Raw genomic sequence first — 17,192 nt, 5'->3', positions numbered from 1 at the left:
TTGAGGTGCCTAATGTGTACTGCGTTAAGCATTGACAGCTTTTTAGTAGTGTTAATAATGGTCTTTTGCACACCATTCCACGCACTCCAGTGGGATCCGTGCCATTCCGGTTTGGAGCTGCATGCCGAAATCTGGGTTTGGAATTAGATATTAAATGTGGCATGGTGGCACAGCGGAAGAGTTGGTGCCTTACACCGCCAGAGACCCGGGTTCAATCCAGACTATGGGTGTAGCCTGCACGGAGTTTGTATGTTCTCCCCTGGACTATGCGGGTTTTCTCCGGGATCTGCGATTTCCACCCAACTCCAAAGACGTGCAGGTTTGTAGGTTAATTGGTTTCTGCAAATTGCCCCTAGTGTGTAGGATGCGAAACTGGGAGAACATTGAACTGGTGCATGAATGATCTGTTTCCATGCATTATCTCTAAACTAAACTAAAATCACAGCATTTGTGATAAACTCTCAGTTTATCTTCTTTACTGGTTAATTGTCCTGTACTAAAATAGATGTGATTTGACCGTCCATTCCTTCAATTCTAGAACAGGTGCAATCCATCCGCTATTCCTAGTGTACCAGAAAACTAAAGCAAACAAGAATCTTCTAGTGTGATCTAAAGCAAACAAGCCTTCTAGTGTGGCTCCTCTTTGGATTTCTTCCCTACGGAGGTATAAGCAGGCTTTAACTATTGGCTGCCAGCTATAAGTAGTGGAGGATATCTCTATGCAACACTAACCACTCACAGTGTTGACTCTCCACTATTGCCTGTTGGCTGTGGACTCTCCTGTGGCTCTCAGCTGGCCTCCAAGACCTGTGGAATGATTTTCCAAGGCAAGCTGGAAGCAAGGAGTAGTTTCCTCTTGGTGGGATTGGGATAACTTTCATCAGCACCAACCAACTGACTAGAACGGGTGTCAAGAGTTATGGGGAGAAGGCAGGAAAGTGGGATTAGGAGGCAGAGACCAGCCATGATTGAATGGCAGAGTGGACTCGATGGGCCGAATGGCCTAATTCTACTATAACCTGAACTGGGTTCAACTACCTCACGGTACCATGGTCACAGTGGCGCAGCGGTGGAGTTGCTGCCTTACAGCGAATGCAGCACCGGAGACCTGGGTTCGATCCCGACTGCGGGTGCTGTCTGTGTGGAGTTTGTGCGTTCTCCCCGTGACCTGCGTGGGTTTTCTCCGGGATCTTCGGTTTCCCCCCACACTCCAGCGACGTGCGGGTTTGTGGGCTGATTGGCTTGGTAAATGGAAAGATGCTCCCTGGTGGGTGTGGGAAAGTGTTAGTGTGCGGGGATCGCTGGTCAGTGCGGACCCAGTGGGCCGAAGGGCCTGTTTCCCCGCTGTATCTCTAAACTAAACTAAACTAAACTAAACCTCCTCTGGCAGCTTGTTCCTGTGAAATTCTCTGCCACAGAAGGCAGTGGAGTCCAATTCATTCTTTTGAAAAGAGTTAAATATAGCTCTTGGGGCTTACAGAATCAAGGGATTACGGGGAGAAAGCAGGATCGGGGTACTGATTTTGGATGATCAGCCATGATCATATTGAATGGCGGTGTTGGCTCGAATGGCCAAATGGCCTACTCTTGCACCTATTTTCTATGGTTCTGTAAGAAAACTAAAACAATCTTCCTTGGTATATGTCTTTGATTCATGGTTGACATTTTGCTGATAATTAATCACATATTCACTGTACATATTCAGTGTGAAAGTACAAAATCACATGCTTTGCTAGTCAGAAAGATAAATAAAAAGTAATAATGCTGAAGTGCATTTTTATCTATATTTGCGAAGAGAAGGAAGGCCTTAAAGTGGTGATTTAAACATTAAGCTTGACCATCTAATATTTAAGTCAGAGTCTAACATCTAAATGGATCACAAAGTATCTTCGCATCTGATAACCTAGCTTGTAAGATGATACTTGATGTTCTGTTAATGTTTAAGATCTGCTAAAAATATATATTTTTTCTTTCCTGGAAATGCTGGAAAGTTACTGATTGATATCTAACAGGGGAACATTATCCACCATAAATTAAATCTTTTAGTCTTTCTTCATAATGCATCAATTAAATATTTCGAAACATATTTTCTCTGCACCCTTTACATTCAGAAATATGCTATAGAAACAGAAAAATAGGTCAGGAATCGACCATTCGGCACTTCGATCCATTCAATATTATCATGGCTGATCATCTAAAATTAGTACCCCATTCTAACTTTTTCCCCATATCCCTTAATTCCTTTAGCCCTAAGAGCTAAATCTAGCTCTCTCTTGAAAACATCCAGTGAATTGGCCTCCACTGTCTTCTGTGGCAGAGAATTCCACATATTCACAACTATCTGAGTGAAATTTTTGTTTCCTCATCTCAGTCCTAAATGGCATACCCCTTCTTCTTAAACAGTGACTCCTGGTTCTGGACTCTCCCAACATCGGGAACATTTTCCTGCATCTAGCCTGTCCAATCCCTTAAGAATTTAATATGTTTCTATAAGATCCCCTCTCATCCTTCTAAATTCCAGTGAATACAAGCCCAGTCAATTCTTTCTTTCATCATATGTCAGTTCCGTCATCCTGGGAATTAACCTGGTGAACCTACGCTGCACTCCCTCAATAGTAATAATGTCCTTCCTCAAATTAGGAGACCAAAATTGCACACAACACTCTAGGCGCGATCTCACCAGAGACCTGTACAACTGCAGTAGGACCTCCTTGCTCCTAAACTCAAATCCTCTGGCAATGAAGGCCAAAATGCCATTAGCTTTCTTCAGTGCCTGCTGTACTTGCATGCTTTCTTTCAGTGACTGATGTACAAGCACACCCAGGTCTCGTTGCACCTCCCCTTTTCCTAATCTGACACCATTCAGATAATAATCTGCCTTCCTGGTGTTGCCACCAAAGTGGATAACCTCACATTTATCCACATTAAACTGCATCTGCCATGCATTTGCCCACTCACCCAACCTCTCCAAGTCACCCTGCAGCGTCATAGCATCCTCATTGCAGCCCACACTGCCACCCAGCTTTGTGTCATGTACAAACTTGGAGATGTCACATTTAATTCCCTCGTCAAAATCGTTATTATTATCTCAACATCACTCCTGGGGAATTTGACAAGTTCTTATACAAAAGTGCATTCCTGGCATTGCATACAATTGTTTTGTAGGCACAGACTCATAGATTCATAGAGTATGGAAATTGGTACTTCGGCTCACCTCCTCTATGCTGACCAAGATGCCCCATCTCAACTAGTTCCATTTGCCTGCATTTGGCCCACATGCCTCTAAACATTACCTGTCCAAATGTCTTTTAACTCTTATTATGTTACCTGTTTCAACAACTTCCATATACCCACCATCCCATATGTGGAAAGATTTGCTCCTCGAGTTCCTATTAAATTATGCCTCTCTCACCTTGAACCTATGCCCTGTAGTTATTGATTCCCCTACACTGGGGACAAAAAAGACTATGTGCATAGACAAACTTATCTGTTCCCTTCATGATTTTGTTTCATTTCTATCGCCATTTGCCCAGCCTGACACTGATATATGTAGCACTCCATTTAGAACTCTTGACCGATCCCAACTTCACTCCTGCCTCGAAGCTGAATTATTCTGTTCCATTTCGATCCCAGTCTGACACAGGTGCCCTCAGTACATGCAAAGCTTACTTTCCCATCACAATGCGCACTATCCCCTGCAATATTTCTACATCTTCTACGGTCTGATCTCTAATAGTCTACGGAATGCTCTTGGGACTGGGCGAGAATTTGTTTTGCTGTTTTTGAAAGGTATCAAAATAACTCTGTAGGTCCATGTACCTGTGTTTGTGAAGGTTGTATCTAGGTTGTCAAATGGAATGTCATGGAACACATTTTATTATGTTTAGTTTGGTTTAGAGAAACAGAGCGGAAACAGGCCCTTCAGCCCACCGAGTCCGTACCGACCAGCAATCCCCGCACACTATCTTGCACACTCTACGGACAATTTACAACTATGCCAAGCCAAATAGCCTACAAAGCTGTACGTCTTTGGAGTGTGGGAGGAAACCAGAGCTCCTGGAGGAAACACACGCAGGTCACTGGGACAGCGTACAAACTCCATACAGACAAGTACCTGTAGTCAGGATCGAACCCAGTTCTCTGGCGCAGTAATACGGCAACTCGACAGCTGCGCCACCGTGCCGCCCTTATGTATGGTTTCCTTATGTAATGCTATGCTGAAACTGTCAGTGTCAGCGCACATTGTCCACTGATTTATTGCATGATCATGTCACTGCCAGCATTTAGCCTTGCAGCTATAATCCCAGCATCCAAATGTTGAAGGAACATTTCATAAAGGGACCGATCGATACTCTTCCAGCCACAGCATATTGTTACAACTGAATGAATGGATACTGTAGTGATTGGAGGGAGAATGAAAGTGTTCTCCCAGGGGACCAGAGAACCTTCGACAGAGTTCAGAGTGGTGAAAGACAGGGCACGCAATCTGTGGTCCACCTCCGTTTTTGTTTTAGAGGTTGCAGCATGGAAACAGGTCCTTTGTCCCTCTGAGTCCACGGCGACCATCAAACCGTTCACACTATGGGTTTCACACTATCGCTCTTTCGCATCCACTCCCTACATACCGGGAGCAATTTACAGAGGGCAATTAACCTATAAACCTGCACTTCTTTGGGATAGAGGAGGAAACTGGAGCACCCGGAGAAAACTCATGCTGTCACAGGGAGAACGTGCAAACTCCACACAGGCAACACCCGAGGTCGGGTTAGAACCTAGGTCTCTGGCGCTGTGAGATCCGCAGAGTTACTAGCTGCGCCACTGTGCCGTTGCTTCTTGGGGTTGTTAGCTCTCCTTCCTTTTTTCCGTTCAGGCCAGGGCTGTGATCAGTTTCTGAGACAGAGTTTACTTTGCTGGGTTGATCCAATTACTGCAAAAAGATACAGAGCATGTCCTCTCTCTATCTCTCATGACTGTAGCAGTATCTGAGATATGTGCAGCGCATATTCTCTTTCTCTTCTAGGTCCCCTTCTCTCAACATGGATCCTGTTCAACAAGCAGCAAATGCAACGTGAGTGCACAAGGCAGTAACTGCTTCTTTGTGTGAAAGCGTGTCCTTGGCATGTATGCCTGCAATTGTCTCGCACCATCATATCGTATACATTAGTGTGAATCCCACTGACTTTGGACGGTACTTGTGGTGCTCAGTGTTTTCTTCATTATACTCTACTTTGCTTATTTGTTTGCATAATGATGGGTTCCGAAGGCTGATTTCTTAGTCAAACCTTTCTCTCCCCACTCTAATCTGTTTACCTTGGAGACTACAAGATCTATGTTTGCATCACAATGTGAGATCACCTGTTCAACATCTGTCAAACGATGTGGATTCAAGCCTTACCACAGGAATTGAACAGAGTCTAAATTGTACAATTGAGGGAGTGCCACTTTGTTGGCGGTGTTGTCTGTCAGAGGATAATGTTCTGTGTTTCCATTTGAATGTAATTCAGTGGTTCAATGGTGCTTTCTTTGTCACGTGCAACTGCTCAGTCAAATTTGTTTTGCATATTTACACATGCAGGTGCTGATATTCTGTACCAAGAGGAGCATGGTATTACAAGTGATAGGAGCAGAATTAAGCCATTTGGCCCATCAAGTCTGCTCTGCCATACAATCACGGCTGATCTGTCTCTCCCTCCTAATCCCATTCTCCTGCCTGCTCCTTCTCCCCCTAACCCCTGACATCTGTACTAATCAAGAATCTATCCATCGCTGCCGTAAAAAGATCCACTGACTTGGCCTCCACCGCCTTCCTTGGCAAGTATTCCACAGATTCACCACTCTCTGACTAAAGGAACATCCTTTTATTCTGCAGCTGTGACCTCTCGTCCTTGACTCTCCCACTAGTGGAAACATCCTCTCCACATCCACTCTATCCAAACCTTTCACAATTCGTTATTGAATTTGTTAGTATTCTGATAATGTTTTGAATTTTCAACTTCCATAGAGCCCAGAAACACGAGTAGTTTGTGGCATCATTCAACCAACAGATAGACTGTAAATATTGATTAACAAACAATAATGACTTTATTTCCCAGTATTTAATTCACTCTACTTCTTTGGAATCCCATGAGGAGGTGAATAATATATGGAATATATGTAACATCTACATATATATGTATAATAGCATATATGTTCAGTACAGACAGGCAACATCTGTGCAAATGACTGGTATTGTGGATTGTTGTTTCGTGCCACTGTGATTTTTCTTTAAAGATAGTGTAGGCTTCACAGGCTAATTAATAGTGCGACAAATACCACATGAATTCTCACCTTCCTTGTCTCAGATCAACAGAAGTTATTGCTTGAGTTAGTTTTATGTACGCCCACAATCCATATGATGTGGCTGAGTGTCACCCACATCCATCAGACACAAGTTACAACAGCATACCAATGCAGAATTCAGAAATGGAGCTCCATTTGCAAGGATTGTTTGGTGGGGCTTTGAACTCTGCACCTTCTGACCGTAAGGCAAGAATGCTGCCTCAACCAGAGGCTTATCTGTCTTTAAATGTTAAATATTACATCTGCAATAAACTTAATGTGCTGGAAGAAACTGCTGATGCTGGTTTTACACCAAAGAGAGACACAAAATGCTGGAGTAACTCAGCGGGTCAGGCAGCATCTCTGGAGAAAAGCCATAGGTGACATTTCGGGTCAAAACCCTTCTTCAGAAAGTTCATGTTAATATAAAGTCTTCCTCGTTCTTTGAGTAAAATGGTTAGATGGAACCTTTTTCAAGCGCATATCAAGAGTTCCTCCAGAGAACAATGATCACTATATTAGAACACTGTAGGTTGATTCCTTGGCCCCTCTGTAGCACTCAGTATTGATCACTGCATGGGGGAAGTGACTTGTGCAGATCGCACATGGACGGATTATATCACTTTGTTTCCAAGGGGATCGATACCATAGGTAACATTTGTCGGCCGATCCTTTCGTAGGGGTAGTTAGGAGTAGAATGGCTGCATATCCAAACCCACCGCTGGGTTTTCCCCAGATAAAGGGTCTAGCAGAGAGAGGAGAGAGGAGGAGAAGCCACAGATGAACACTGGGCTGAACAAAGTCACCAAGAGTTCCAAGTCAATCATTTGAGAGGAAGTAGGAGTTGGAAAAATTGAATCATATTTTCCGCCTTTACCTTCATGTAATTGTCTACCCATAATATTCCAGCCTTGTTAGCTGCCATTTTGGGTAAAATAATTCTCTGTAGAATGTAAAGCAAATTCACCTCCGGTCGTACGCCTACCCCAGCAATGTCAGACTGAGCCAGAGACTGGGAGATATGCCAGCTCTCACTCCCCCCACATACCTCCCACTATTCAGCTGTCCTGTTTCACCTCAAAAACATCAACAGGATCGCTAAATGATGGAGGCCGCCCGCCAACGTAAAAGAAACCTGGACGATTGCAGCCGTCAGGTGGCGGGGCATGAGACTGTGCTCAACAACAACCCAAAGCTGTACAACTCGGCAATTGGCAAGCCACGCCACCAATCTGTACACCCTCCCATTACAAACAAAGATAGACCTCAGCATTTCTCCTAGGCACTGCAGGGCCGAGGGTTGGATTATCCAGCCCAGCTTTTCCAACTGCCCGGTGTGCTGGCAACATCCATCTAACTCCAACAAGGAGTGGAAGATCCTGCTCACAATTTCCTCCGTAGTCTCAGATAAATCTAGTCCAGGCGATACTTCTGCATGAAGGCTGTCGATTCTTCAAATGCCATCTCTTGATCTGTTTTTATTCTATTTGTTAGTGCCGTTGCAGTATTCTTTGCTGATTTACTCACAGCATCATCTCCATCAGCCCTCTGCTTCCATAGCTTCCTTTTTGGTCCCTGATCAGGCTTCCCCATCATGCATTAAAACCCTCTGTGTTTAAAAAAAAAAGGCCACCAGCATAATCAAGGATGAGTCTCACCCTGGACACTCCCCTTCTCCCCTCTCCCATCAGGCAAGTGTGAAAACGGACACTTCCAGATTCAGGGGCAGGTTCTTCCCAACTCTTATCAGGCAACCAAACCATCTTATCACCAACTAGAGAGTGGTCCTGAGCTATCATCTGCATCATTGGAGACCCTTGGACTATCTTTAATTGGACTTTACTGGACTTTATTTTGCACTAAACATTATTCCATTTATCCTGTATCTGAACACTGTGACTGGCTTGATGGTGATCATGTATAGAGTTTCCTTTGACTGGATAATAGGCAACAAAAAAGCTTTTCACTATACCTCGATACACGTGACAATAAACTAAACTAAAACTAAACCCTTGATGCCATTGATCAGGAAAGTGAAATGACAGTTTTACTGAAATTGATTTGGGCTTTGGTCACCTTTTCTTCTAGCTGTGGGGTCGCAGAGAAGTCAATGGCCTGAAATGCAGAGCTTAATGATGCCACACCTAAATGCGCCCGGTGTCATGTTGTTAAAACTAACAACTTTAAATTCCTGAGCAATTCTCTTTTCCCTTCCATGTGGCCAGCAGCAGTCCGAACAAGCGAGGACTTCCCTCGTACAATGAGCACATGTCAAAGAAGTTGGCGCCTTGCCCAAGAGAAAATTCGCCACAGGATTTGAACAGGTCGGTGAGGTACAGAGAAGGGAGGCAAGAGACGAGAAGGGACAAATCGCCACGGCGAGCCTTGGAGAGGGAGAAATCTCCAGGCAGATCTCTGGACAGTGGGAGGGAGAGGTCACCAGGAAGAATGTTGGATGAGAGCAGAGGAGGTGGCATGCGGTTACCAGCAGGGTCCACAAGAGCTCCAGCTACAAAGGTACCTTCCAAATAATTGGTTGTCATTTAAGATTACCTAATCATATCCATATATTAATTCTTCTTAGTCTTGCCTACACTGCGATTGGCATTAACTCCCATTCCCATTCTAACACTCCCATTCCCATTCTAACACTCCCATTCCCATACTGACATCTCCCGGTTGCCAACCATTTTAACTCCCGTTCACATTCCCACACTGACCTTTCTGTCCTAAGCCTCCTCCATTGTCAGAGTGAGTGAGGCCAGGTGCAAATTGGAGGAACAGCACCTCATATTTTGCTTGGGTACAACCCAGCGGTATGATTTGAATTCTCTTACTTTAAGTAACTACCACTAAGACTCCCATCTCCTCCTCCCTTGCCCCCTCCCTTCACCCTAGTAGTTTAAGCAGTTCCTTAGTTCACCACATTGTATCCCTCTTGAGATCATACCTTCCCTTGCCAACTATTGGCCCACCTGGAGAAATAGGTGAGGTTTCGGGTTGGAACACTTCTTCAGACTCAAGCCTGGAGTTAGGAGCGGGGAGGGGGGGTTGGGGAAGTGTTGGTAGAAGTTACTTAAAATTAGAGAATTCAATGTTCATACTGCTGAGTTGTAAGCTACCCAAGCAAAATACAAGGTGCTGTTCCTCCAATTTGCGTGTGGCCTCATTCTGGCAGTGGAGGAGGCCCAGGACAGAAAGGTATTTTTCCTCCAGAGACGCTGCCTGATCGGCTGAGTTACTCCAGCACCGTGTGTCTATCTTCGGGCATTGACACTAAACTGTTTGTATTTAACAGCCCTGGGACCAGTCTGCTGTGTGAACCACTGGTGTCTGCCAGACGAAGAGGCATAGGCATTCCACTTCTCCAACAGAAGGAAGATGCCTCTCGGGCTAAGGAAATCAAAACAAATTAAAACATCGCACATTTATTTGCTTTCATCACAAAGGGAATGGGAGGGTGGGGCATTAATTATAATCTAAATGCTGCTCGCAATCTAAGATTGACGAAAGGGAATGTGAGTGGTTCATTCATTTACGGGGGAAAGATTTGTGGGTGCAAGATTAATTGTACAAAAACTGGAGAAAATTCATTGCATTTTTCAAGATTGTTCATCTTGCAGATCCTTTTAATTTTTTCCCAGTGAAGATTGTGTAGATAGCTAAACGATGTGCAAGTTTGAACCAGAGATGAAATTGGTTATTAACTGCGCACAGTTCGTTACTTGAATTTTATACAAAGGTTATGAAGAGAAACTGAACATGGAATTGCAGCAGAACTTTATATATTTTGTAACAATCTATAGCCCGTGGCGGTTTAATCTTTATTCTCTGCTGTCTTGTATTGCTGCTTTGCCCTAATGTACAGACCTTCATTCAAACACAATTTACGGCAGATTTTTGTATATTGTTTCACTGACCTGCGTCGAACATCGCCAGTTTTGAAGTGTTCCTACTTTTGTGATATTACCGTATTTTACTCTTTGTACCGCTTTCTGTGAATATGCGACTCACGAGAATAAAATTTGAGTCGCATTTCTGGTGACTCATTTTCCATGAAAATGCTTAAATAAATTTAACATCAATTTACATATCTTTACATAGAAATTGTCTGGTTTTATTTTATTCTCACGACAGACACGCAAATGGCATAAGTTATAAAACCAGCTCGGTTCCAAATGGGAGAGATCCTATTTTGAGCAGAAACAACATTTAGTCATCGAGTCATACAGCTAGGAAACAGACCTTTCAGCCCAATTTGCCCACACCGACCAAACATGCCCCATGCACACTAGTCCCACCTGCCTGCGTTTGGCCCATATCCCTCTAAACCTGTCCTATCCATCCATATACCTGTCTAAATGTTTCTTAAATGTTGCGATAGTACCTGCTTCGCCTACCTCTTCCAGTAGTTTGTTCCATACACCCTGCACATCCTTAGTGTGAGAAAGTTACCCCTTAGGTTCCAATTAAATCTTCCCTGATCCTTGAACATTGCCCAGTCTACTGACTCCAAGCAGTCCTGTAGTTGTTCCTCTGCCTCCCCAGACCAGCTCTGTGCAGTCCTCACCTCTGGGGGTGCGCTCTTCAGTTGCTGCCTGTGTGCAGGAAGAAGCAGTCGGATTTCCCAGAGTGAGGGCGAGGGATAGTCAAGTCAATTTTATTTGTATAGCACATTTAAAACAACCCAAGTTGACCAAAGTGCTGTACATCAGTTCAGGTACTAAGAACGAACATACAATGGCACACAAACATAACAGCACATACATAAACAATTCACAGCGCCCCCTCAGAGGGCCTCAAATGCTAGGGAGCAGAAATAGGTTCTGAGCGTGGACTTAAAGGAGTCGATGGAGGGGGCAGTTCTAATGGGGAGAGGGATGCTGTTCCACAGTCTAGGCATCTAGAGCGATAGGCATCCTTGATGGTCGTATAGCAGTGGTCAAGGGTGTTTAATCCTCTGGTGCTGTGGGCGACACGTGGGTGGTAGTTTGGGAGTGTTTTTTTCAGGCTGGCTTTGTTAAAGTCCCCGGCTATGGTGGTAAAGGCTTCGAGGAACGCTATCAGGTGCTTGTCGACCACGTCGCCCAATGCTAGACAGACAGAACTGCCACGTCTGAGCACCACGAAGAGTTGACCATGAGGCAGATGCCCCCGCCTCTCCCTTTCCCGGATGCCTGCTTTCAGTCCATACGATGGACAGAGAAACCTTCAGGCTGGACGGCTGAGTCTGGTGAGCTGGGGGTGAGCCATGTCTGTGAAACAGAACACAAGGCACCACATGATCACCGCCTGATAGGCAGGCAGGCAATTAGATCCCGCTCTTCCACGATAATCATTCATGGCAGCGCGCAATCAGAAAATAAAACAAAAGGGAGCAACTGGACAACAATGGCTCGTGATTCTGGTGCTGATGCGGGCAATGAGCATTATGACAATGCCAGGCCACCATACAAAATATAATGCAGCAAAGTATTGGCATGTTGCTTTGAAACTAGAGGGCCCAGCAGCACTGGATAGAACGGGTCTCAAGATTTATAGTACGAGCTGTTTTCTGCATAACCTTACCAGTTTATACCTCGCCCCCTCGATGTAGTGGACAAAAGCAGAGAAGAGGAGGCAGCCAAGATGGTGTCATAAGGAATAGGTGTAGAATTAGGCCATTTGGCCCATCAAGTCTAATCTGCCATTCAATCATGGCTGATCTATCTCTCCCTCCTAGATCCAGTCTTTCTAAGTAGGTTAGAAAGCATTCTAGAAAACATTTTATTAGGATGCATCATAGCTTGGTTTGGGAACAGCTCCGTCCAAAACCCCAAGAAATTGCAGAGAATCGTGGACGCAGCCCAGACCATCACACAAACCAACCTCCCTTCCATTGACTATTTACACCTCACGCTGCCTCGGCAAGGCCACCAGCATAATCAAGGATGAGTCGCACCCTGGCCACTCCCCTCTCCCATTGGGCAAAATATATAAATGTGTAGACCTCCAGATTCAGGGACAGTTTCTTCCCATCTATTATCAGGCAACCATCCTACCAACAGCTAGAGAGCAGTGCTGAACTACTATCTACCTCATTGGTGACCCTCGGACTATCTTTGCACAAAACATCATTCACATTATTCTCTTTGTCATTTATCTGTACACGGTGAATGTCTCGATTGTAATCACGTATTGTCTTTCCGCTGATTGGTTAGCATGCAGCAAAGGCTTATTTCACGTGACAATAAGCTAACCTCGGACTCAAACACAAAACTCGAGTTGCCTGTAACCAGCCCATCCAGATATGCCATTAATAAACATAGTCCCAATCCTACTGTCACCATCTTGGCTTGCCTCTGTCACTGACCTTTACACTATTTGCTCAGCTACGATGACAAAATATATTTGGACACAGAAAATTATTAATGACGATGTATGAATTAATGTGTGCTAACTAGTGTAATATCATCGACTATTTATTCTCGTGCATCCCTTCAGTGCCTGTCTTCCAGGCACATGACCCAGTTCTAATAAATACACCACGCTAGCCCCGTGTACAGTGTGAATGGTGGAAGACTTGCTCAAGAATCAGAATTTCAGCACGGTATTTTCGAGTGCTGTTTAAATTAATTTTGATGTTATTCATCCTGAAAGCCAGTTCACATTGTGCCAATCAGTCGGTGACATGTTGGTGCAGCGATAGAGTTGCTGCCTTACAGCGCCAGAGACCCGGGTTCGACCCTGACTACGGGTGATGTCTATATGGAGTTGTAAGAAAATAACTGCAGATGCTGGTACAAATCGAAGGCATTTATTCACAAAATGCTGGAGTAACACAGCAGGTCAGGCAGCATCTCAGGAGAGAAGGAATGGGCGACGTTTCGGGTCAAGACCCTTCTTCAGACTGATGTCAGGGGGGCGGGACAAAGGAAGGCCAGGAAGACAGTGGGAGATCTGGGAAGGGGGAGGGGAAGAGAGGGACAGAGGAACTATCTAAAGTTGGAGAAGTTAATGTTCATACCACTGGGCTGCAAGCTGCCCAGGTGAAATATGAGGTGCTGTTCCTCCAATTTCCAGTGGGACTCACTATGGCACTGAAGGAGACCCATGACAGAAAGGTCAGACTGGGAATGGGAGGGGGGAGTTGAAGTGCTCAGCCACCGGGAGATCAGATTGGTTAATGCGGACTGAGCGCAGGTGTTGAGCGAAGCGATCGCCGAGCCTGCGTTTGGTTTCGCTGATGTAAATAAGTTGACATCTGGAGCAGCGGATGCAATAGATGAGGTTGGAGGAGGTGCAGGTGAACCTCTGCTTCACCTGGAGTTTGTACGTTCTCCCCATGACCCCATGACTCCCGTTTCCTTCCACACTCCATGCAGGTTTGTAGGCTAATTGGCTTGATAAAATTGTAGATTGGCCCTGGTATGGATTGCGTTAGAGTGCGGGGATCGCTGTTCGGCGCGGACGGTGGGCCGAAAGACCTGTATCTGCGCTGTATCTCTATACTAAACTAAATGTGTCAGATGTTTAGCATGCACGAAGTGACATCAATTTTGAAACACTCATCTGGTGTGTTGGCACTGAAATTAGACGTGTAGAGTCGTTGCAGTACAGACGGATTGGGTCGCAGTTTTCTGTTTTAGAAAGATACTTTGTCACTCTCAAAGAACAATATTTTCACAGCATTCCCTGCAGTTCTGTGCTTAAAGGGGCCACTGAGTTACTTTGCTTTGCAATTTGGAGGCTCGATATCTGAGGAGCCTGCCAGGAGTGACAGGGTGAGGTGAACTGCCCTCAAGACAACCCTGATCTGCCTAGCTTCCAGTTAGCAATGCCTTGTGTCCCATTTTGCTGTGCATATACACAGGAAGATACCGTGCAGGAAGGAGCTGCTGATGCTGGTTTAAACCGAAGATAGGCACAAAAAGCTGGAGTAACTCAGCGGGTCAGGCAGCATCTCTGGAGAGAAGGAATGGGTGACGTTTCGGGTCGAGACCCTTCTTCAGAGGACCTCCTTCCCTCCAGAGATGTTACCTGTCCCGCTGAGTTACTCCAGCTTTTTGTGTCTATCATAGGAATATACTGATGCTCTGTGTTCAAGTAAAATGGCTGGCTAAGATGGGATATCTTGATTGAATGAATGAATGAATGAATGAATGAATGAATGAATGAATGAATGAATGAATGAATGAATGAATGAATAAGTTCATTGGCCAAGTATGCAGACACAAGGAATGTGCCTTGGTGCTCCGCTCACAAATGACAACACAAACATACAGTTAATGAATGAATGAATGAATGCTTTATTGTCACCCAAGGTGTGCAAATAGTCAACCCTTGGCTTGTATACACTGGACTTTAGAAGGATGAGGGGATCTTATCGAAACGTATAAGATTATTAAGGGGTTGGACACGTTGGAGGCAGGAAACATGTTCCCAATGTTGGGGGAGTCCAGAACCAGGGGCCACAGTTTAAGAATAAGGGATAGGCCATTTAGAACGGAGATGAGGAAAAACTTTTTCAGTCAGAGAGTTGTAAATCTGTGGAATTCTCTGCCTCAGAAGGCAGTGGAGGCCAATTCTCTGAATGCATTCAAGAGAGAGCTCTTAAGGATAGCGGAGTCAGGGGGTATGGGGAGAAGGCAGGAACGGGGTACTGATTGAGAATGATCAGCCATGATCACATCGAATGGTGGTGCTGGCTCGAGGGGCCGAATGGCCTCCTCATGCACCTATTGTCTATTGTCTATTGCCGACAGTTACAAAGTATCCCGCACCAGGTGCACCTTTGCCCTCCCCCCTCCCCCCACCTCATGGCGGCCCCCCCACACCAGGTCCTCCATTGTTCATCCCCCTCCCTCACAACGGTCCCCCCACGCCAGGTCCCTCTTTGTTCCTCCCCCCCCCCCCCCAGCAGCAGTGGCATGAGTGGGCCGAAGGGCCTGTTTCCATTCTGTACGGCTCCGTGTGTCAAAGGATGAGCGAACCTCCATTGGGAAGAATTCTCAAGTGGAGAATCTCTGTATTGAGATTTATAAATACCTAACGCATTAGAAGTCCCAAACTGGTAATAATCCCCTCACCCTGCACTGGAAGCACAACCTGTAATTTGTTTGAAATAGTTTGTATTATGTGTGTTCATTGAACAGGATTAAATGTTAACACCTTATTGTTGAATTATTGTTAGAGTAGTCAAGAGTGTTTTATTGTTATATACTAGACCAAGTGGACCCGTTGGGCCCAAACCACTCCTGCATTGGTGCAGCACCCTCTCCTCTCTCACTCACCCCTCCCCTCTCCACCTTTCCCTCCTCCCCTCACCCTCCCCTCCTCCTCCCCCTCCCCCTCCCCTCCCCTCCCCCTCCCCCCTTCCCCTCCCCCCACTCCATCCCCCTCAACTCCTTCCCCATCCCCCCCACTCCATCCCCCTCAACCCCTCCCCCCTTCCCCACCCCCTCCACTCCATCCCCCTCAACCCCCCCTTATCCTCCATCCTCCCCCCCCACCTCCCTCCCTCCCTCCCTCCCTCCCTAGGAGATAGATTTAAACTTTAAAACGTGAATAAGTTAAAAAATATAACACCGATTTCAATGAAACCTTTTCCATTGGCACCAAAGGGACGACGGTGAGGAAGTTTGGCTAAAATTGTCATGCTATCGTGTACCGTTTGGGCTGTAGTTCAGGAACAAACAAACAAACAAACAAACAAACAAACATTTTTAGTATATAGATAGATGTCCCGAAATGGAACAATGAAATTCTTACTTGGAAGGTATGGGAGGAAACCGGGGCACCCGGAGAAAACCCACGCGGGTCGCAGGGAGAACGTGCAAACTCCATACAAACAGCACCCGTGGTCAGGATCGAACCCGGGGCACTAGTCCGATGTATCACAGTCTGGCAGTCTTCAAAATCCAAAGAAGGGTTCCGACCCGAAACATCACCTGTTCATGTTCTCCAGAGATGCTGCCTGACCCGCAGCGTTACTCCAGCACTTTGTGCCATTCCTGATTGAAGGTAGAACGCAAAGTGCTGGGGTAACTCAGCGGGTCAGGCAGAATCTTTGGAGAACATGGACAGGTGACGTTTCGGGTCGGGGCCGTGAAGAGGGGATCCTGACCTGAAATGTCACCCATCCTTTCCCCCCACAGATGCTGCCTGACCCGCTGAGTTCCTCCAGCACTTTGGTGTTCCACGTAAGCAAAGAGTAGGAATAAACGGGTCCTTTTCGGAATGGCAGGCAGTGACTAGTGGGGTACCGCAAGGCTCAGTGCTGGGACCCCAGTTATTTACAGTGTATATTAATGATTTGGACGAGGGAATTGAATGCAACATCTCTAAGTTTGCGGATGACACGAAGCTGGGTGGCAGTGTTGGATGCTAGGAGGCTGCAGAGTGACTTGGATAGATTAGGCGAGTGGGCAAATGCATGGCAGATGCAATATAATGTGGATAAATGTGAGGTTATCCACTTTGGCGGCAAGAACAGGAAAGCAGAGTATTACCTGAATGGTGACCGATTAGGAGAAGAGGAGATGCAACGAGACCTGGGTGTCGTGGTGCACCAGTCATTGAAAGCAAGCATGCAGGTGCAGCAGGCAGTGAAGAAAGCGAATGGTATGTTGGCATTCATAGCAAGAGGATTTGAGTTTAGGAGCAGGGAGGTTCTACTGCAGTTGTACAGGGCCTTGGTGAGACCACACCTAGAGTATTGTGTACAGTTTTGGTCTCCTAATCTGAGGAAAGACGTTCTTGCCTTAGAGGGAGTACAGAGAAGGTTCACCAGATTGATCCCTGGGATGGCGGGACTTTCATATGAAGAAAGACTGGATAGACTAGGCTTGTACTCGCTGGAATTTAGAAGACTGAGGGGGGATTTTACAGAAACA

The 17,192-nt window shown here is 45.7% G+C and overlaps 2 protein-coding genes across 15 annotated transcripts in view; both read left to right on the top strand.

Moving 5' to 3' along the window:
- The window catches only part of LOC144605650 (citron Rho-interacting kinase-like), a 140,183-nt gene extending 129,790 nt beyond the window's left edge, over positions 1-10,393 (top strand). For 7 of the 14 annotated variants that reach the window (XM_078421102.1, XM_078421110.1, XM_078421103.1 and 4 more), the window contains 3 exons: positions 5,021-5,068; positions 8,547-8,835; positions 9,617-10,393. In XM_078421102.1, coding sequence (XP_078277228.1) covers positions 5,021-5,068; positions 8,547-8,835; positions 9,617-9,640 — 361 coding nt within the window. In that variant the 3' untranslated portion in view covers positions 9,641-10,393. Of the gene's footprint in view, positions 1-5,020; positions 5,069-8,543; positions 8,836-9,616 lie in introns of all 14 variants that reach the window. The other 7 variants (XM_078421109.1, XM_078421106.1, XM_078421104.1 and 4 more) reach the window with 4 other exon arrangements.
- A 1,098-nt stretch (positions 10,394-11,491) lies between these two features.
- Positions 11,492-17,192, top strand: part of slc2a11b (solute carrier family 2 member 11b) — a 40,010-nt gene continuing 34,309 nt past the window's right edge. The window contains exon 1 of the mRNA XM_078421852.1: positions 11,492-11,562. Within this exon, the coding sequence (XP_078277978.1) occupies positions 11,492-11,562 (71 nt within the window). The remainder of the gene's footprint in view (positions 11,563-17,192) is intronic.

This window comes from Rhinoraja longicauda, chromosome 25 (genome assembly GCF_053455715.1).
Source record: "Rhinoraja longicauda isolate Sanriku21f chromosome 25, sRhiLon1.1, whole genome shotgun sequence".
NCBI classification, from domain to species: Eukaryota; Metazoa; Chordata; class Chondrichthyes; order Rajiformes; family Arhynchobatidae; genus Rhinoraja; species Rhinoraja longicauda.
This window is presented reverse-complemented; position numbering and strand designations above follow the sequence as displayed.